The 14898-nt window shown below is 44.5% G+C and overlaps 1 protein-coding gene and 1 non-coding gene across 6 annotated transcripts; both read right to left on the reverse strand.

The window, feature by feature from the left end:
- Positions 1-6041: 6041 nt before the first annotated feature.
- On the reverse strand, positions 6042-6126 carry LOC129784253 (small nucleolar RNA SNORD45). Its single transcript, XR_008746725.1, has one exon. It is a non-coding gene; the product is annotated as a small nucleolar RNA SNORD45 (small nucleolar RNA).
- Positions 6127-7268: 1142 nt separating this feature from the next.
- LOC129784211 (N-alpha-acetyltransferase 20-like) lies at positions 7269-12883 on the reverse strand. Of its 5 annotated transcripts, none has more exons than XM_055800708.1 (4): positions 11032-11647; positions 9324-9459; positions 8169-8314; positions 7269-7679 (listed from the first exon to the last, which is right to left on the reverse strand). In XM_055800708.1, exons 1-4 carry the CDS (start codon positions 11051-11053, stop codon positions 7594-7596), a joined length of 390 nt encoding a protein of 129 aa, XP_055656683.1. In that variant the 5' UTR covers positions 11054-11647; the 3' UTR covers positions 7269-7593. The 5 variants fall into 5 exon arrangements, 2 of the variants coding, with proteins under 2 accessions (XP_055656683.1, XP_055656682.1); XR_008746666.1 differs by lacking the exon at positions 7269-7679 and adding an exon at positions 12550-12883 and having other exon boundaries at positions 8052-8310; positions 10906-11322; XR_008746665.1 differs by lacking the exon at positions 8169-8314 and having other exon boundaries at positions 7564-7679; positions 10906-11647.
- Between the last annotated feature and the right edge of the window lie 2015 nt (positions 12884-14898).

Here is a 14898-nt window from a genome sequence, read left to right on the forward strand (position 1 = left end):
AAGTAGATGTTGCTTTAATGAGGCATAGAGTATGATCCTTATTTATGGCACTTAACAGCGCAGTGTGCTTGGCCTCTTATCTCTTGATTGGGTGGGAATTGGTCCGACTGTAATTCTCAGGAATTAGCACCTTTTTTTTTAATAATTGCAAGGGTGATAGGCTTTTTCTTGTACTGTTTATCGTGGGCATAGTAACTCAGCTATCCCTTGTTTTTCAAAGGTTTTTTATGACAGTCTTGTTGCACAGTCTTTTGTTTTTCCAGTACTCCTAATGAGTCCACTTTTTTATACTGTTGTAGAGCAATCTCACGGAGATGACTTGGAGTCCTTGGGCTATGTACTGATGTATTTTAACCTGGGCTCCCTCCCCTGGCAGGGACTGAAAGCAGCAACAAAGAGGCAGAAATAGGAACGTTATCGGTGAAAAGAAAATGTCTACACCCGTTGAGGTTTTGTGTAAAAGGATATTCTTGTAAGTTACTTTTCTGCGGCACTAGGCTTACGTGTTCATGGTTTAGTGGGATTTCTTTTTGCTTTACGCTGAATCCTACCAGTCTTTTTACTTGTGTGTGTGTCTCTCTCTCTTTTTTTTTTTTTTTTTTTCCCCTTTTTCTTTTTTTCTAAATTCCCCCAACCCTGCCCATGGTTGGGCGTGTCTGTGATAGAGATACTGTGCCTTCAAGACTGGGATCTTTCTGTTCATAGAGCGTTTCTAATTATCCTTTGTCTTAACTATTAGTAAACAATCCCTGAGGTGCCCTCAATTCAAAGGGTAGCTTAGTACATCTGATTTGCACTGTGTTGTGTGTGCATGCATCGGTGTTGGCTGGATAACTCTTGACAGCAAACAGCATTTTGAGAAACTACCCATTTCTTCATATGGGTGGGTACTGTTTCTTGAATTAATTGGATTGCAGTCAGATGCACCTATTGCAGTTGTTTCACTTGAGAATTGTCATTCCAGGTTCATGTAGTTTGGCCTGTTGATGGTCAGCATCTGTGAGAGGTGTAAGAAACCCTCCTATATCCTAGCGTCGTGCTTCAAAGCTTTTCTGTTTCTCAGCTTGGTATTCATGCCACAGTAATAATGAGGTGGTTTTGAGCCCTGCAAAATGGTACTTAAATCGATTTTAAAACTTGTTAACGTTCGCTGCCGTCAGGGAATATTGATGATCTTTCACCAAGAGTGCTGCCCCTATTCTGTCCACGCTCTTGGCTTCAGCAGCTAGGTATGACAATGGGAACTATGCTTTCTGTCATGGTTGTGTGAAAACTTACTGGCTTCCATCTGTTTCAACTGTCCCTTCATAGGTGTTCCTTTACATTCATTAACGGTGTTTTTTCTCTGGGGTTAACAGGCAGGAAAGACTCATCAACTTTTCTTGTGCTCTTTGTTAGAATTTCTTTCTTAACGTAAATTACTAATATATAATTTCAGCCAGAAAGACTTGAGCTTGTTAGAGAAAATTTGCTTTTCATTTTCCCAGTTCTTGCTTACTCCGTAGCGGGCAAGATGGCTCAAATTGTTGCAAGTTTTCATAGCTTGTGCTCTTACTATCTTCATAACGTTAAAGTAATTATTCCATAATCAAAACGCATCCTTAGATGTTAACCGGGTTACCAATTAAAGTCATGGTTTTCCCGTTATCTTTATACCTTGTTCTTGGTCAGGAAAACCTCAAGTATCTGGGTCATGGGGCAAGGTTATTAAGGAGAATTTTGATTGGCTAAGTGTAAGACTATAGAAAATCATTCATACCGCTTCTTACCAGGAGAACAGTAAAGAAGAGCAGCTGTTTGTCCATACCCGTTCCAAGTGTGTCAGTTTCCTTGGTAAGTCCTAAGTAAATACGCTGCTGCTGTTCCTGTTTCAGGAAGTGCTTAGACCATACTCCTGGTAGAAAGCCAAGTTTGCTATGCAGATCTACTGATGTCTTATGTTAAGGACTACGTTTTTTATTTATAACTTGATAAACCAGTTTTGTTATTTTATGTGGATGCCTCCATTTGCTAAGGCAGTGCTGCATCTGCGATCCCCACCTTTCATAGTCTAGAGGAAGGGCTGCTGCCTGTTGAACTCTAGGCAATGGAGATTTGCAGAAGTTACTCAAAGAAATAATGAAAGCTGCTTACTTCTAGGTAGAGTTCTTAAAGATGGCTCTGCATTTTTATCTTTTTTTTTTAAATGAGTTCAGATTAGTTCGGTCTGAAACTGAAAACTAAGGCTGGGAATGTAGCTAATAGGAATGAAAATTCCCTTATGGAAAATACATTCCTCCCAGAGAAATTTAGTACTCTCAGAAGAATGGTAATTGGTAAGGATAGCAAAGTGTCACGTCTATTCCCCACCTCCAAGGTACTGTCCACACAGTACCTAAACTTTTCTCATGAGAAAGGCTAGCGCTTTGTAACACTAAGTAGTAATGAGGGTTTATTGGAGTAACAGCTAGCAGGTCTACAAAATGGTTCATGAAACTTCAGCGTTTATAAGGAAATTACGTAAATTCGATGTCACGCGTTATTCAGTAGTTCTGATTATATGAAAGCGAATGCAACAGCTACAAACCTGCAAGTTGTGAGATGTTTGAGAGTGATGAACGTTCAAGTTGAGCAGTCGGGTAAAGCCTATTCAAATAAAAAGTGCGTTACTGCAGCACTCCAAAACCCCATTAGGATGATGAAGTGGAGCCCATGTCTCGTATGTGGGAACTGTATCTGTGGTAAGCGCTGGCTGAGGAGGCTTTAGGTGTAATGGTGGAGAGGTTGGTGTGATGTCATAACGAACGGGAGTGACTTCATCCTTGAATCTAGGTATGGTATAGTAATGAACAGCAATGGAGACATGATTTCATGTCGTTAATGAGACAGATGCTGGAATATTATGCTTAGTTCAGTTCTCAGAATCTTAAGTTCTTGGAAAACGGTATGTAACACAGAGAAGAGGCAGAAAAGTTGAGCTTGGGCAAACAGGTTGTACAATGTAAGAGTTTCAAATCAGCGTCTTTGTAGTTTGTCTGAAAGTTAGTTGGTGTCGTATTTTATAAATTGATTTTAACAGGAACTGACATTTATGCAAAAGACATGTGAAGAACCTATTGCTTAACACTAAAACCATTCACATTTTAAAAAAAGTGAAACTGAGGTCTCAGTGAAGGCAGTTAGCCACTGGAACAACTTCTAAAAGAAGTAGAATGTCTGTCCCCTTTGCTTTTGCATCAAAACTGGATTCATTTCTAGGTGGTGTATTCAGGTCTAAATTAAGCCTAAGTTACAGGTCTCTGAACTACAGCGCAGAGAAACCCTCCACAGACCGCATTCTCAAGCGAGAAATAAATGCACGTATGATTTTGTTACATATACAAACACATAACATTAGGCATTATATGTTGGTGATGTGGTAATGTGATGGCTATTTAACAATGATCCTTCCTCATCAGGAGAAACAGGATTTCTCTTGTTTGGAGATAGACACAGCTTTGAGGTCGACCCATTTCCTCAGCCAGCTTACATTTTTCTGGACTCTTCCACTTCAGCCATGGCAATTAATCTAAAAAGTAAGCATCATGTCTTTCCCTTTTCACATACACAAGTACAGTTTTTAAAAAACACGGAAACAACCAAAGCAAAGCCAGATACCGTTAATGATATTCACAGAGGAGGAATGTCTCACTTAGTCCTCAGAGCAGACTTTAGGCGACAGAAACAGCCAACAATCGCTACCAGTATTTATCCTAGCTAGTGCTAGCCAAGGGGGAACGCCACATTCTGTAAGAGTATCTGGTGATACCAAGGGCCTGCTAAATGGCTTTTTTGCTTCCTCCTTTCTGGATGAAATTCAGTCACCATAATTCAGGAAAACCTGCTCAGCTGTTTTTCTTTCTCAGCATTTGTTGTTATTGACTCCATTGCTACAATAAACTTTGCAGCTTCTGTTAGATAGCTTGGCTGCAGTACCCCCTTCTTGGTCGCCAGGTGGCAGCAGGTCCCCACCAGCCCCGTGCTGAGCACTGGCCGGGCGAGCACTGGGCGGGATCTCGGCCCAGTTGGCGCCACCGGCCGCCGGGAACGCTCGCTGCGGCGGCGGGGTGCCCTGCGCTCTGCCCTCTGCCCACTCGCAGCCCGGCCACTATTACCCGTTGCCTCCGGACTCAAAAGCACCCGCGTGGCTCGAGCGGCTAAATCCTTTGCATCTGGCAGCTTTACAGTTGGGTGGCTCTTTCTGTCCGCGCCCCCGGCCCACCAGGAGGGAGCAGCAGCAGCGTGGGGAACCCACGGCACAAGGTGCAGGGGGGGGCAGTGGGCGGTGAGGTCCTACGGATAAGCCCCAGCGATTGCTGTTGTTCCAGGAGACATTTAAATAGATGCGGGTACCGCTGGGTTTGCTTTAGTCACAACTCAGAGCCGGGCTGCCCCCCCAGCGAGTGGCAGAGAGCAAAGGGATACAGCACGGCTTAGATATGCTTCTCAAACCGTTAGTCAACGTCTGAAGTTTTTAGGAGTTTCCTTTGGTCCTGTCAGTTCTGCAAATCCATCACCTGACTGTCCCAGGTGATTCATCTCCTCAGTTCCAGGCTGCTCCTCAGATCTTGATCTTCTTTCTGCCTGCTTTAACTCACACACTCCTTCAAGCACACTTGGTCCTTGAACAAGCAATTACTATTCTCGTAGACAAATTTTTCCAAAAACAGGTACCTGAGTTTGAGAGCACCTGTGTACACAACTCGATCATCTGTTGTTTCTCTGTTCTCCCACTGACGTAACTGGGCTGGGCTTTAAACCAGCCTTGGATTATGGCTACACTAGGAACGAGGCCTGGTTCTGCCACTTAGCTGCTTCAGCACTTTACATTTCTGAATTCAAAATACTTTTTCTTTAACCGACAACACAGAACAAAATGCTAAACCTCCAGGTTTTACAACAAACAAAAAAACCCCAAACCCTAAACAGTGCCTCTGAACCCTTTCCCTTTCCATGCAACGGGTGGAAACTTCCTCAGTAAATGACAAGTGTCCATGACCACCCAAGTGATCTGTGCTTACTGAGCAGGAAAGCAAACAACAGCTTTTCAGCTCGCACATGTATCCAAATATATACCCAAAGAAACTCCGTCAGTGTCACTTGCAGAGAGCTCTGCCATCTTACAGCCTTACCTGTAGTGAGTGCCCCTCTAGGGAACTGCAGAGCTGTGGACTCTCAGATGTACTGGAGCACATCTCTTGCCTGCCTGAAACGTTCAGGAGGCTCTCGGATATCCAGGCAGCAGCAGAAAGCATTCTGATTTTACGGCAAGGCTGACCACACTTGCGAGTTTTCTTTTGCATGCTCACACCAGGAAGCCAAACCAGAACAGCTGCACACACAGCAGAGCAGTTGCTCAGCACACCTACACCAACAGAGCTCTCCTAAAGCACACCTGGAGCCACTCATACCCCAAGTCAACATCTACAGCGGAACCTGGCCACAAGCTTTGACACAATGTCATTTTGGGGTCAAACTGATGCACACCAAAAAATTAGTAAAACGCACCTCCTTCTCTGCCACGTCAGGTATCGTGCTCCTTCAGTTGAGCTGTAGCTGTTACATTATTTCCCAAATGCAAAGCCAAACAGAGAAAATAGAACCACAGCCTGCTCCTTAAAAAGCAACTCTGCACAGGCAACCGTTCATTGTGTGTGACCCAGGGAAGACGTGACCGCGGCCCTTCAAACTTTCGGGATGCCTAGGCGGGACTAAACGGTGCTTGCGAACACAGAACATGCCTGCTCGTTAAGACAGGCTGGTCAAGTTTACCACCAAAACTCTACATCAGCATTTGCCAACCCTGTCCAGCTTTGGGTCGCCAGAGCTGCACTCAGATCACTTGAAAGCGTCTCCCAGTAGCGGCCAGTACTAAGCTCAGAACTGTACCTCCCTGGCGCCTACATGGGGGAAAACTCAGACTGTGCCCCCTTCTCCTTAAGGTGCCTTAGAGCCTGTGACAGGAATTTCATCCACTGCTTGGAAAAGCTCCAAGGTTGCAGCTTAAGGGAACCAGAGTTCCCTGGGTCTCAGAGTCATTCCACAGCTAAAGTGGTGACAGACATCAGCTCTAGGTCAGATGATACATGCCAGCACTCACCACTGACCCAGGGTGGCAACCTGCTCCCATCCGCTACCTCCTGACCTAGGAAGCCCCTTAGGGAATTACAGCAGCAGTTCGCCAATGGAAAAGCCCCAACGGCACGACGCGGTGACTCAAAGATCTGAAATGGACCCCTTGCGCCCACAGAAACCGGTGCTAAAAACACAACAGGTGAGCGAGAGAACATTAACTGCCATGGCTGATACTAGAGCAAACCTCACTGGGCACTTAAGGAGAACAGCAAAACCAGAATAGCAGCAAAAGCCTGCATGCCCGGGACTGTAATAAAAGAAAACACCCTGCCTGGAGATTGTTACGAGCACAAGTAATACACGTCCTCTTCAGTTGCGATCCGAGTTAAGACAGACAACAAATATCGCAACACACCCGTATCGATTAGCTGCAACGGCTCGCCTCTCACCATGTCTGTTAAGGGTCGCAGGTTCTCCCGCTTGTCCCAGCTACGCTGGGCGCCAGTTGCGGTAGCTGGAGCCCAACTCAGGCAGCCTCACACGGGGCAGCCGCTGCTGCAGCACAAGCAAGCTATCAGGCTGCAACAAGGCTTTTACCCTCAGTCAGATTCTGCTGTCTGTGCTGTTTCTCCTTACTCCAGAGGCCAGACCACACCCCTCCCCCTCCATCCAACCCCCTCTCCCACACTCCTCAGGGCTATTTAACTACTTCATGGGAACGAGCTACAGCTGCTCATCATCCACGTCCCTCAACCCACTGCCTTGGAGGCAAGGTCACAGCTGCATGTTATCAATGCTCATCAACCTTCTGCCTTCACTCCTCTGCACTCTTCTCCAAGAAATTCCAGGGAAGACAGTGACAGAAACCTGTGTTGGAACTAAGTGCCTGGTCAATGCCTCTACGTAACAGCATCCATGACATCCAGACAGACTGTGAAGGGACAGATGGATCCAAGAATTAAATTAGGGAATGAGGGAAGTAAAAGGCACAGAGAAACAGAGACCTCTGAGTTCTGGAGAGTGTATTGTGATGTACCCAATTTCTGGTTTTGTGGCTCAGAAAGAACGGAGCCCAGGTTTTGTCGCAGCACTTATATGGCTGCGAAGCGAAGGCGAGAGCCAGCAACAGAACTCCTTCCTGGCACCTTCTGTGTGGGAGCAGCGGCCAGGCGTTTTCAGTTTCGGAGCAGGGCTCCGTGAGAGTGACAAAGTGAGGGGACTGTTTTGTGGCCGAGAAGGAAAACCATGACACCACCATACAGGAAGCAATTCCATTTTAATAGTCTCCAGAGTGCCACGGTTCGAAAGGAAGAACAATAGGGTAAGAGCACGAATATGCAGCCAATACCGACAGAAGCAGCGTTGGGAAGCTTCTCAACGTTGCTTTTTGGTATTTCACGGGGAAAAACATTGAGCCTAATATTTCTCCTCTGTAGAGCTCTTGGGGGCTTTGGGGAGAAGGAAACTGACACTAGGTTGTCTGAGAATCACAGTTTACAGTTACTCATTGTCTTCTGGTCTCACAGGATGAGGCAGAGGTATAATTGATTTCTTCTCTGTATCTCTGCAAAGAGCTTTCCTCGTATCTATGGCAAAAGAAAACAATGCTATTATAAAAGACAGTCATTGCACAAAGCCACATTAAGTGACTTCTCTATTACATTAAGATCCTTTTTCAAGAAGATTTCCTAGAATCCTAGAATATCTTGAGTTGCAAGTGACCCATAAGGATCATCAAGTCCAACTCCATGCTCCTTGTGGGACTACCTGAAACTAAACCGTATGACTGAAAGCACCATCCAGATGCTCCCTAAGCTCCTGACAGGTTTAGTGCCCTGACTGAACGCCCTTTCAGTGGGTAAGATCTTCCTAACGTCCAACCTGAACTTCCCCTGACGCAGCTTCATTCCGCTTCCTGCAATCAAGTCTCATAACTGATGTCCTCTTCAGTAGGAAAAGCTATCTAAAGCAGTATACAGAATCCTGTTCATCAACGACTATCTGAACTTGTACAGGCCCAGGAACCCTCAACACAAGAACCTTTCCATTCAACTTAAGGCACAACAACCACTTACCGTAAGCATCTTCATCTGGCTCTCCGCTGCTAGCAGAGTAGCGCTCCGATACTGTCCGGTACACACGGGAGCCGAGCTGCTTATACATATTTACTGCAACCCGATTTGATACGCTCACAAAGAGATCGACGAAAAATCCACCCTTTCTTTGGAAACATAAAACCAAAGAAAAACCACAGTAAGGAATAGCAGGTGAATGTATTGCTAAATAGCCCGTAACTTGTAATCCGACCAAGAGCAGGTCTGACGATGTCATATGCTAATCAAACACCTTTCACACGGCAGTAACAGGTGCACTCCTTTCCCAAGGGACAAATCCGGTCTAAATTCAGATTTTATTCTATTTTTGTCACATCACCATTCTTTTATACCAGCCCGTGGGTTCAAAATTATGAACAGAAAGAACAGGTCAAGCTAAGCACTCACACAGGTCTCATATACACATAAGAAATCTTTCATAAAAAAAAAAAAAATACCTAAAAATCCACATTTTCAATTGCATTGGCTTAGGGACTGCCTCCTTCAATGTGTGTGGCAGGGGGCAGTGGCAGAACAGGTCACAAAGTTCAGTCACCTAACACAAGGCAGCCCTTCTCCTCACAAGGCAGATTCCTCAAAATGTGCAATTTTCCCATTTTACCGATTACAATGGGGTTGCCCTACCACCATGAGTTCAGGACATTTCCCTGTGGGTTCATTTGATGCTCAATTAAATTTTCAGCAAGTACAAGCAGCCAAGCATGACAAAAAGCAAGCTAAGGTACTGTCTGCCATACAGAATTGGTTCCAAGGCTGCCTGCAGGAACTGCAAAAAGCTCACGATCACTGAACAAGCACGCTGGAGACCCTACGGGAAAGTGTTGACCCTCCATGAAACTCTCTCGCTGTCAAGACAAGGACCTTTTTTTATACAGTATCTCTATTGGAATTCAGGCTACACCCTACTCATTCCGGAAAGTTAGCTTTCATAGAAACCCTGAGATCTTACGCCGCCACACGGTATTTTTAGTCTTGTTCTCTAATTACAGGGAATCCTCAGCGAATCAGAACACTACTTAAAGCAAGATTCTGGGTCTCTTCCATGCAAGTCAAATACCTAAGCCATGTCAGTTGAGAGGTTACTTTCAGAAGATTAAAGATAAGCATGGTACTCACACTTCTGAAATTTCTCCCAGTAGTTCCATCAATTTAGCAGCCAAACCCAGCCGTTGAAATTCTGGTGCAACAGAGAGCGCAGTAACACGTCCAAGCCACTCTTCCCCAGCCACAGAGCCTTCCGCCTTACCCGGTACTGCGAACATACAGAGAGAGTATCAGAGCAGTAAGGAGCACCTTGGGAAGAATGCACCACACGCAGCCACACGACTTTACAAAAACCCAAGCAGTCTACAAACAAACATTGCAATGACTGTGGTAAAGGCTTAAGCAGCGACTCTACGCTATTACTCAGTGATTCAGCAGCCACTAAGTTTCACTTTGATGCAGTATTACAGTTTTTTCTTCGTTAGTGTAAATAAATAAATGGATCTCCACAAATTCACTGTTTGAGGCGTGACTGCCAAATGCAAGTTTTAAGCAATTCTCTTGAGTCTTTAACTGAGTGGAATTCACGACCGAAGGAATGGAGGGCTAGAAGCCCAAAACTCACTCACCATCCCAGCAATTACTGAAGACCTTTCGTGACTATGGGGCAATAGAGCTTGGGAAGCTTTGCCAATGTGGCAAGAGAAAGCAAAGGCCCTGGAAACACTGGACGTTGAAGGAAAAATAAAAAATAAAAGCCGGGATGGGTATATGTGCTTCATAGTTCCTCTCCTTTCTACACAGAGCCAAGCTACTGTTAGCTCATTCATGAACATGCAGACTTCCACAGGGCACTCTTATAAACATCAGGCACGGCTAAATAAGCAGCTGATGCGGTGGGTACAGAGAAACCTTCCGTACAGCAAATGCTTTAAGCTTTACCGTTAAACACTTCATTTCCTGGGTCCCCACAAAGACTTCCGTTCTGTGCCCACCTTCCCAAACCCCCCCAAAAGAAGGGGAATAAAAAGAACTGGAAGGAACAAATACATATATACACACACACACACACACACACGTGTAAAAACATGGCGAATCTCTGTAATTAAAAAAGTTAGGAAAGGATGCAATCATCCAAGTAATGAGGAGTTAACTGATCCGCTGCATCGGACAGTCTTGTCAAACTCATGCTGGTGAAACCGAGCTCATACCAGCCGGTTTACTGAAACACTTGTCTTAGCATACATATACTTGAATCAAAATGACATTCGGCTATAGGGTGAGTGCAAGAAAATACACTTTTGCATGCTACAGCAAGAGACCTGCAAAGGGCCACGGTATAATACGCTTCAAAAGAGTCTGTGGTACAAGAAATTCAGCCCCATGGGCTGTTGGCTCAAACACGCTGGTGGAACGCTCTGTATAACTGGCCATACGCACGGTTTACACAGGGTTTTGTACGCAATGCGCATGTTTAACTAGGTATTTATGGTTTAAGACTTGTTTTAGCTCCTAAGGCAGGCAGCCAACAAAGATGTTTTCAAGAGTTAACAAGGAACAGAAATTAAAGGAGTTGCTGGTTTTCAGAAGCTGACTCATCATTGTTTTGAAAAATGGCACCATATGGATCACTGTTAATGCGCTTGTAGACAAAGCGAAAGACCTTGGGTTGCGGGCGGCTGTGCAACTGTCTTAATCTTCTGAGGGTAGGTACCTTCTGTCAGTTGCTGCCGGGTGTCATCAACAAAAAGAAACAGGCTGTATTCTTCTGGATCGTCCACTCCATAAACTTTTCAGCACAAAGCTGACATACATCTGCGGTAGTGATATAGGGTCTTACTAGTAAGGTCTTCCCTGTACATGCACCGTTAACTTCCTGGAATGCAACACGAAGGCAGTTCTGTAGAATGAGAAAACAGACATCAGAAACAAAACCTCCAAACCTCATCCTCTGAAAACAGGAAGCTCAGCAACAAACAGCAAGCCTCTCTATGTTCTAGTTGTGAAACACGCACCAGTGATTACTGTACATTACAGCCACCTTGCGAATTGATGTTGGTGGTAAGACTGTGGCAGGCATAACAGAAATTCATAAGCTGACATCCTCCTTTCCTTGGCTCACATTCTAACCCTGCAATTACGAACAAACAGATAGCAGTCTTAAAGCCCCATTGAAAACGCCAGTGGTTTTAACGGGACTTGGTGTTTGGCCTTACTAGGAAACTAAATGCTGTGAAGCAAAATAAACATCAGAGGCAGCACACCCAAGAGATGATGCTGCAACTGCTGGGTCAATACTATTGAAGAGAAGCTTCAGACAATATGTTCATCAGAAGGAAAAAGAAAAAAACCCAACCCTCTGCCAGCAACACACAAGGGTGTTGATCCACAGGTTGCTGCACGATAAACCATTCACACTCTTTATGCTGCAGCATGCAAAAGGCAATCCATTTTCATGCAGGACATGATGGCAACTTGGTGTCTGAGCCTGATGTAACCAAATTTCATCTAACAGGGAGGCAGAAAGAAAATTTACTGTGCAACATTGAAGTAAATCCGTATGATCATGAGGCAAAAGCTGGATCTTTTTTCTCTGCTGAAATTCACACATGTGCACAACTGATAACATAGATGAATTCTAAACAAGCCCTACAAGGAAACGCAGTTCTACCTTTCAAAAAGTATTTAAAAAGTAAAATAGCAAGCAACTGGAAAAAAAACCACCCAACCACAAAACACTTTTGGACCCATGAGCAAAGCAGCCTGCCATCACGTGCTTTTTTGCAAAGAAACTAACTGCAATTAGAAACTAAAAGCAGTAAAATGAAAGGAGATGGAAAAAATGACAGTAAGAAAGACCTGTTTATTTACTGAGCTGGTACTTATGTTTGTACGCTGAATAAATTAAGCATGCTAAATCACAATGGCAAAAATGTACATTTCCTAAGAACAAGCTGTTAAAAGCTAAGACTGAGAAGAATGCTCATATGACTTCGGTTCCAAAGAGCACTCTGGGTTTTTAATAAACTTTTGATAGCTTGCAGACTGAAACACTGGAACTTTGCAACAGCTTTTAAACCATTAGGACTGAGCAGAACTAATCCATTTTTGTTAGCCGGTGTGAAGACAACTAAAATAAATACATAAAATCAAATCAGCTCTAAATAAGGCAAAGCACACTACAGTTTCAATTTCTAACGTAGTTAACACACAGAAGACTTGTTTTTCGATGCTTCTAGATGGACAGGATTGCTTCAAGGAGAGGCTGAAGTTTGTGCAAATGCCTGTAACTCATATAGTAAGTATCAAGATTCTTTATGCAGTATCAGCAAGTTGTATTTCATCATCATCAAAATACCGGATTTTTTGCTTTTCCATCCTTTTGAGGGAGGGAGGATGAAGGCCTTTCCAGGACCCAAGAGCTGGTGGTAAGGCTGTGAGACAGCACCACAGACATGTAGCAACCACATCCTGGTTCAATGTGGGAAAGATGAGCTGAGCTGAAGCTGTGTTACACATTCCTTGTAGGGAAGGTGCTTCGTTTCAGGACTGCAGATGTGGAGAAAGGAGATGGAAAACTGGCATTCTGGGCAGGCAGCAAAGTGCTTGAATTTGTGCCAAGCCTAGCCTGGAAGTGGAGCGACCTTACTGATTTGAGGCTCTCTTTCAAAGAGTCAACAAAGGAGCAGCCCTGGACACACCTGGTGCCAGCTCTTCCCGTGCTCCCCTGCATCTTCCAGCATCCAGCACAGCGTCCAGCTGTACAGGTAGCTTGGCTGAAGTTCAGTTGCTGAGGAAGAGAAGGTGAAACTGAATACAAGATCCTGCTGAAAAAAATCTTCTGTCATTTAGTCATCCAGCAGAAATACAAAGGTGATTAATTTTCCTATTAAGTGTAATATTTTGCTAGAAAGAACAAAGACTCAAGCTACTTGAATGTGACACCTAACTACAGGTAAGCAGAATATAAAATGGATCCCAGTAAGATGGACTAGCTTTGTGCACTGGCCACAGTTTCGAATTTCTGTTCGTCAGCTCTCCTCTTCCTAAGAGAGGCAAATTGTGGGAGACTGCTGCTTTTCCCAGCTCCTTCCTGTTCAGTGATGTGCCGTGGCTGTTTGCACGGACACTGATAAAGCAGAAGGAGCCGCAAGTGAAAGGTTTAATTACCTCCTGATGACCCCGTACCTTCATTTATCAAGCTCTTAGCTACATCATAACTTATTGACGGTTGTCGTTAGCCTCTCCAGCAACGTTACACTGTGGTATGAACTGTAAACAACAGGACACAAAGGAGTAAATCCTTTCTTCTCGATTCCAACATCCTCCTTGCTTCAGTTCGCAAACTGATGCATCTGGACAGACAACAGCATGCCTATCTATGTAACAATCTTTTCCTACATGAAAGGCATGCAGGCTTGGTTTTAAAAGATAAAGTAATCCCGACTGTTTTGTTATTCTTCAGTTGGAGTTACTGCCCTACTCTGAAAGAGCAGTAAGAAATGGGAGGGGGGAGAAAAAAACCCACAAAACAAACCACAAACATGAAGACATCCACAGTATAGAACTCTACTCCTTGCTTAAACTTTCGAATTGTAGGCAAGCTTTTCTGCCAGGTCTCCCCTCTATTACCCACGGTAAGCCACCAATCGCTACTGGGGAGTTGGGCTGATTTATACCACTGGAAATCTGGGTTTGTTCTTTTTAACAGCAAAGCGTACAAAGCAGCTGAATCTAAAATACAATTTGGTCTGTCCTCGCTCCGCACGACTTAAATACAAAGGACAGTGGGAAAGCTCCATTATTTAGTGTTTCCTTTATACCATCATAACCACACTCTGTTATGAAGTGGAAAGACTTTGAAACAGAGGCAAATTTACCAGCCATCTTCTCAGCACTGCTTCACACCACTCGTGGCCCCAAGGAAATCATTATGAATCATACTTCTCAAATGGAGATTTCCAACAAAACAACCATCCCCTGGGGGGGGTTTCTCTTCAGCCTGAAGCTCTACCTGAAAATCATCAACTGAAGGCATTGTTCTGTTAGTTATCCTCCTCTTGTGACATTGCCGGAGAGTATCTCTAGCTTCTGAACTCAGCAGCTGGGCAGCCTGGTCTTCCTGGAAGTTCTTGATCAGCAAAAGTGCTCCATAAGCCCCTATAGCCTCCTGGGAAGGACAGCAGGGGAAGAACAATTCAGAGTGGTCACAAACACCATGCCAGTTCCAACTGGTCACAGTCAAAAGTACAAATGATTTCTGGGTTTTTTTTAATAAACAGACGCACACGTACACGGAAGTCACTGCATTCTATGGCCAAAATATTTATACGTAAAGAAAAACAGCTTACTGGCCTGCAAAATACTGGACGGTGTGTTCTCAGCTGCTAAGAGGCATGCAGTGGTTGCCTGGGCTCCATATTACCAAGGGGTGCAATAGTATCTACCTCTGGGTCCGCTAGCGCTGGGGGTGGCCGGTTATTTAAAGGACCAGTGTCACTCCTTTACTCCTGAGTGTTTTTACAAAGGTGGAACGTGAGTTTTCTTCCAAACAGTTTCCAAGCAGCAATTTGTTTTCTTCCTGAGCTTCAAGCGGGTATCAAACAAACACAGCTGTTTAAACGACATAAAAGACCATCTACCACTGTTCAGGAACTTAAAAGTGACTCCCTTAGCGGCAACAAAGCAATGACCGAGAGTGTGATTT

Source organism: Falco peregrinus, chromosome 3, assembly GCF_023634155.1.
Source record: "Falco peregrinus isolate bFalPer1 chromosome 3, bFalPer1.pri, whole genome shotgun sequence".
NCBI lineage: Eukaryota > Metazoa > Chordata > Aves > Falconiformes > Falconidae > Falco > Falco peregrinus.

Excerpts from the sequence above, each read along its gene's own strand:
- LOC129784211 (XM_055800707.1), bottom strand. The coding sequence starts at position 11,053 with ATGTACAGGGAAGACCTTACTA. Across the intron at positions 9,460-11,031 it reads GTACAGGGAAGACCTTACTA|TACCGGGTAAGGCGGAAGGC; the intron begins GTAAGACCCTAT and ends GTATGTTCGCAG. Across the intron at positions 8,315-9,323 it reads CTGGGAGAAATTTCAGAAGT|AAAGGGTGGATTTTTCGTCG; the intron begins GTGAGTACCATG and ends ATGTTTCCAAAG.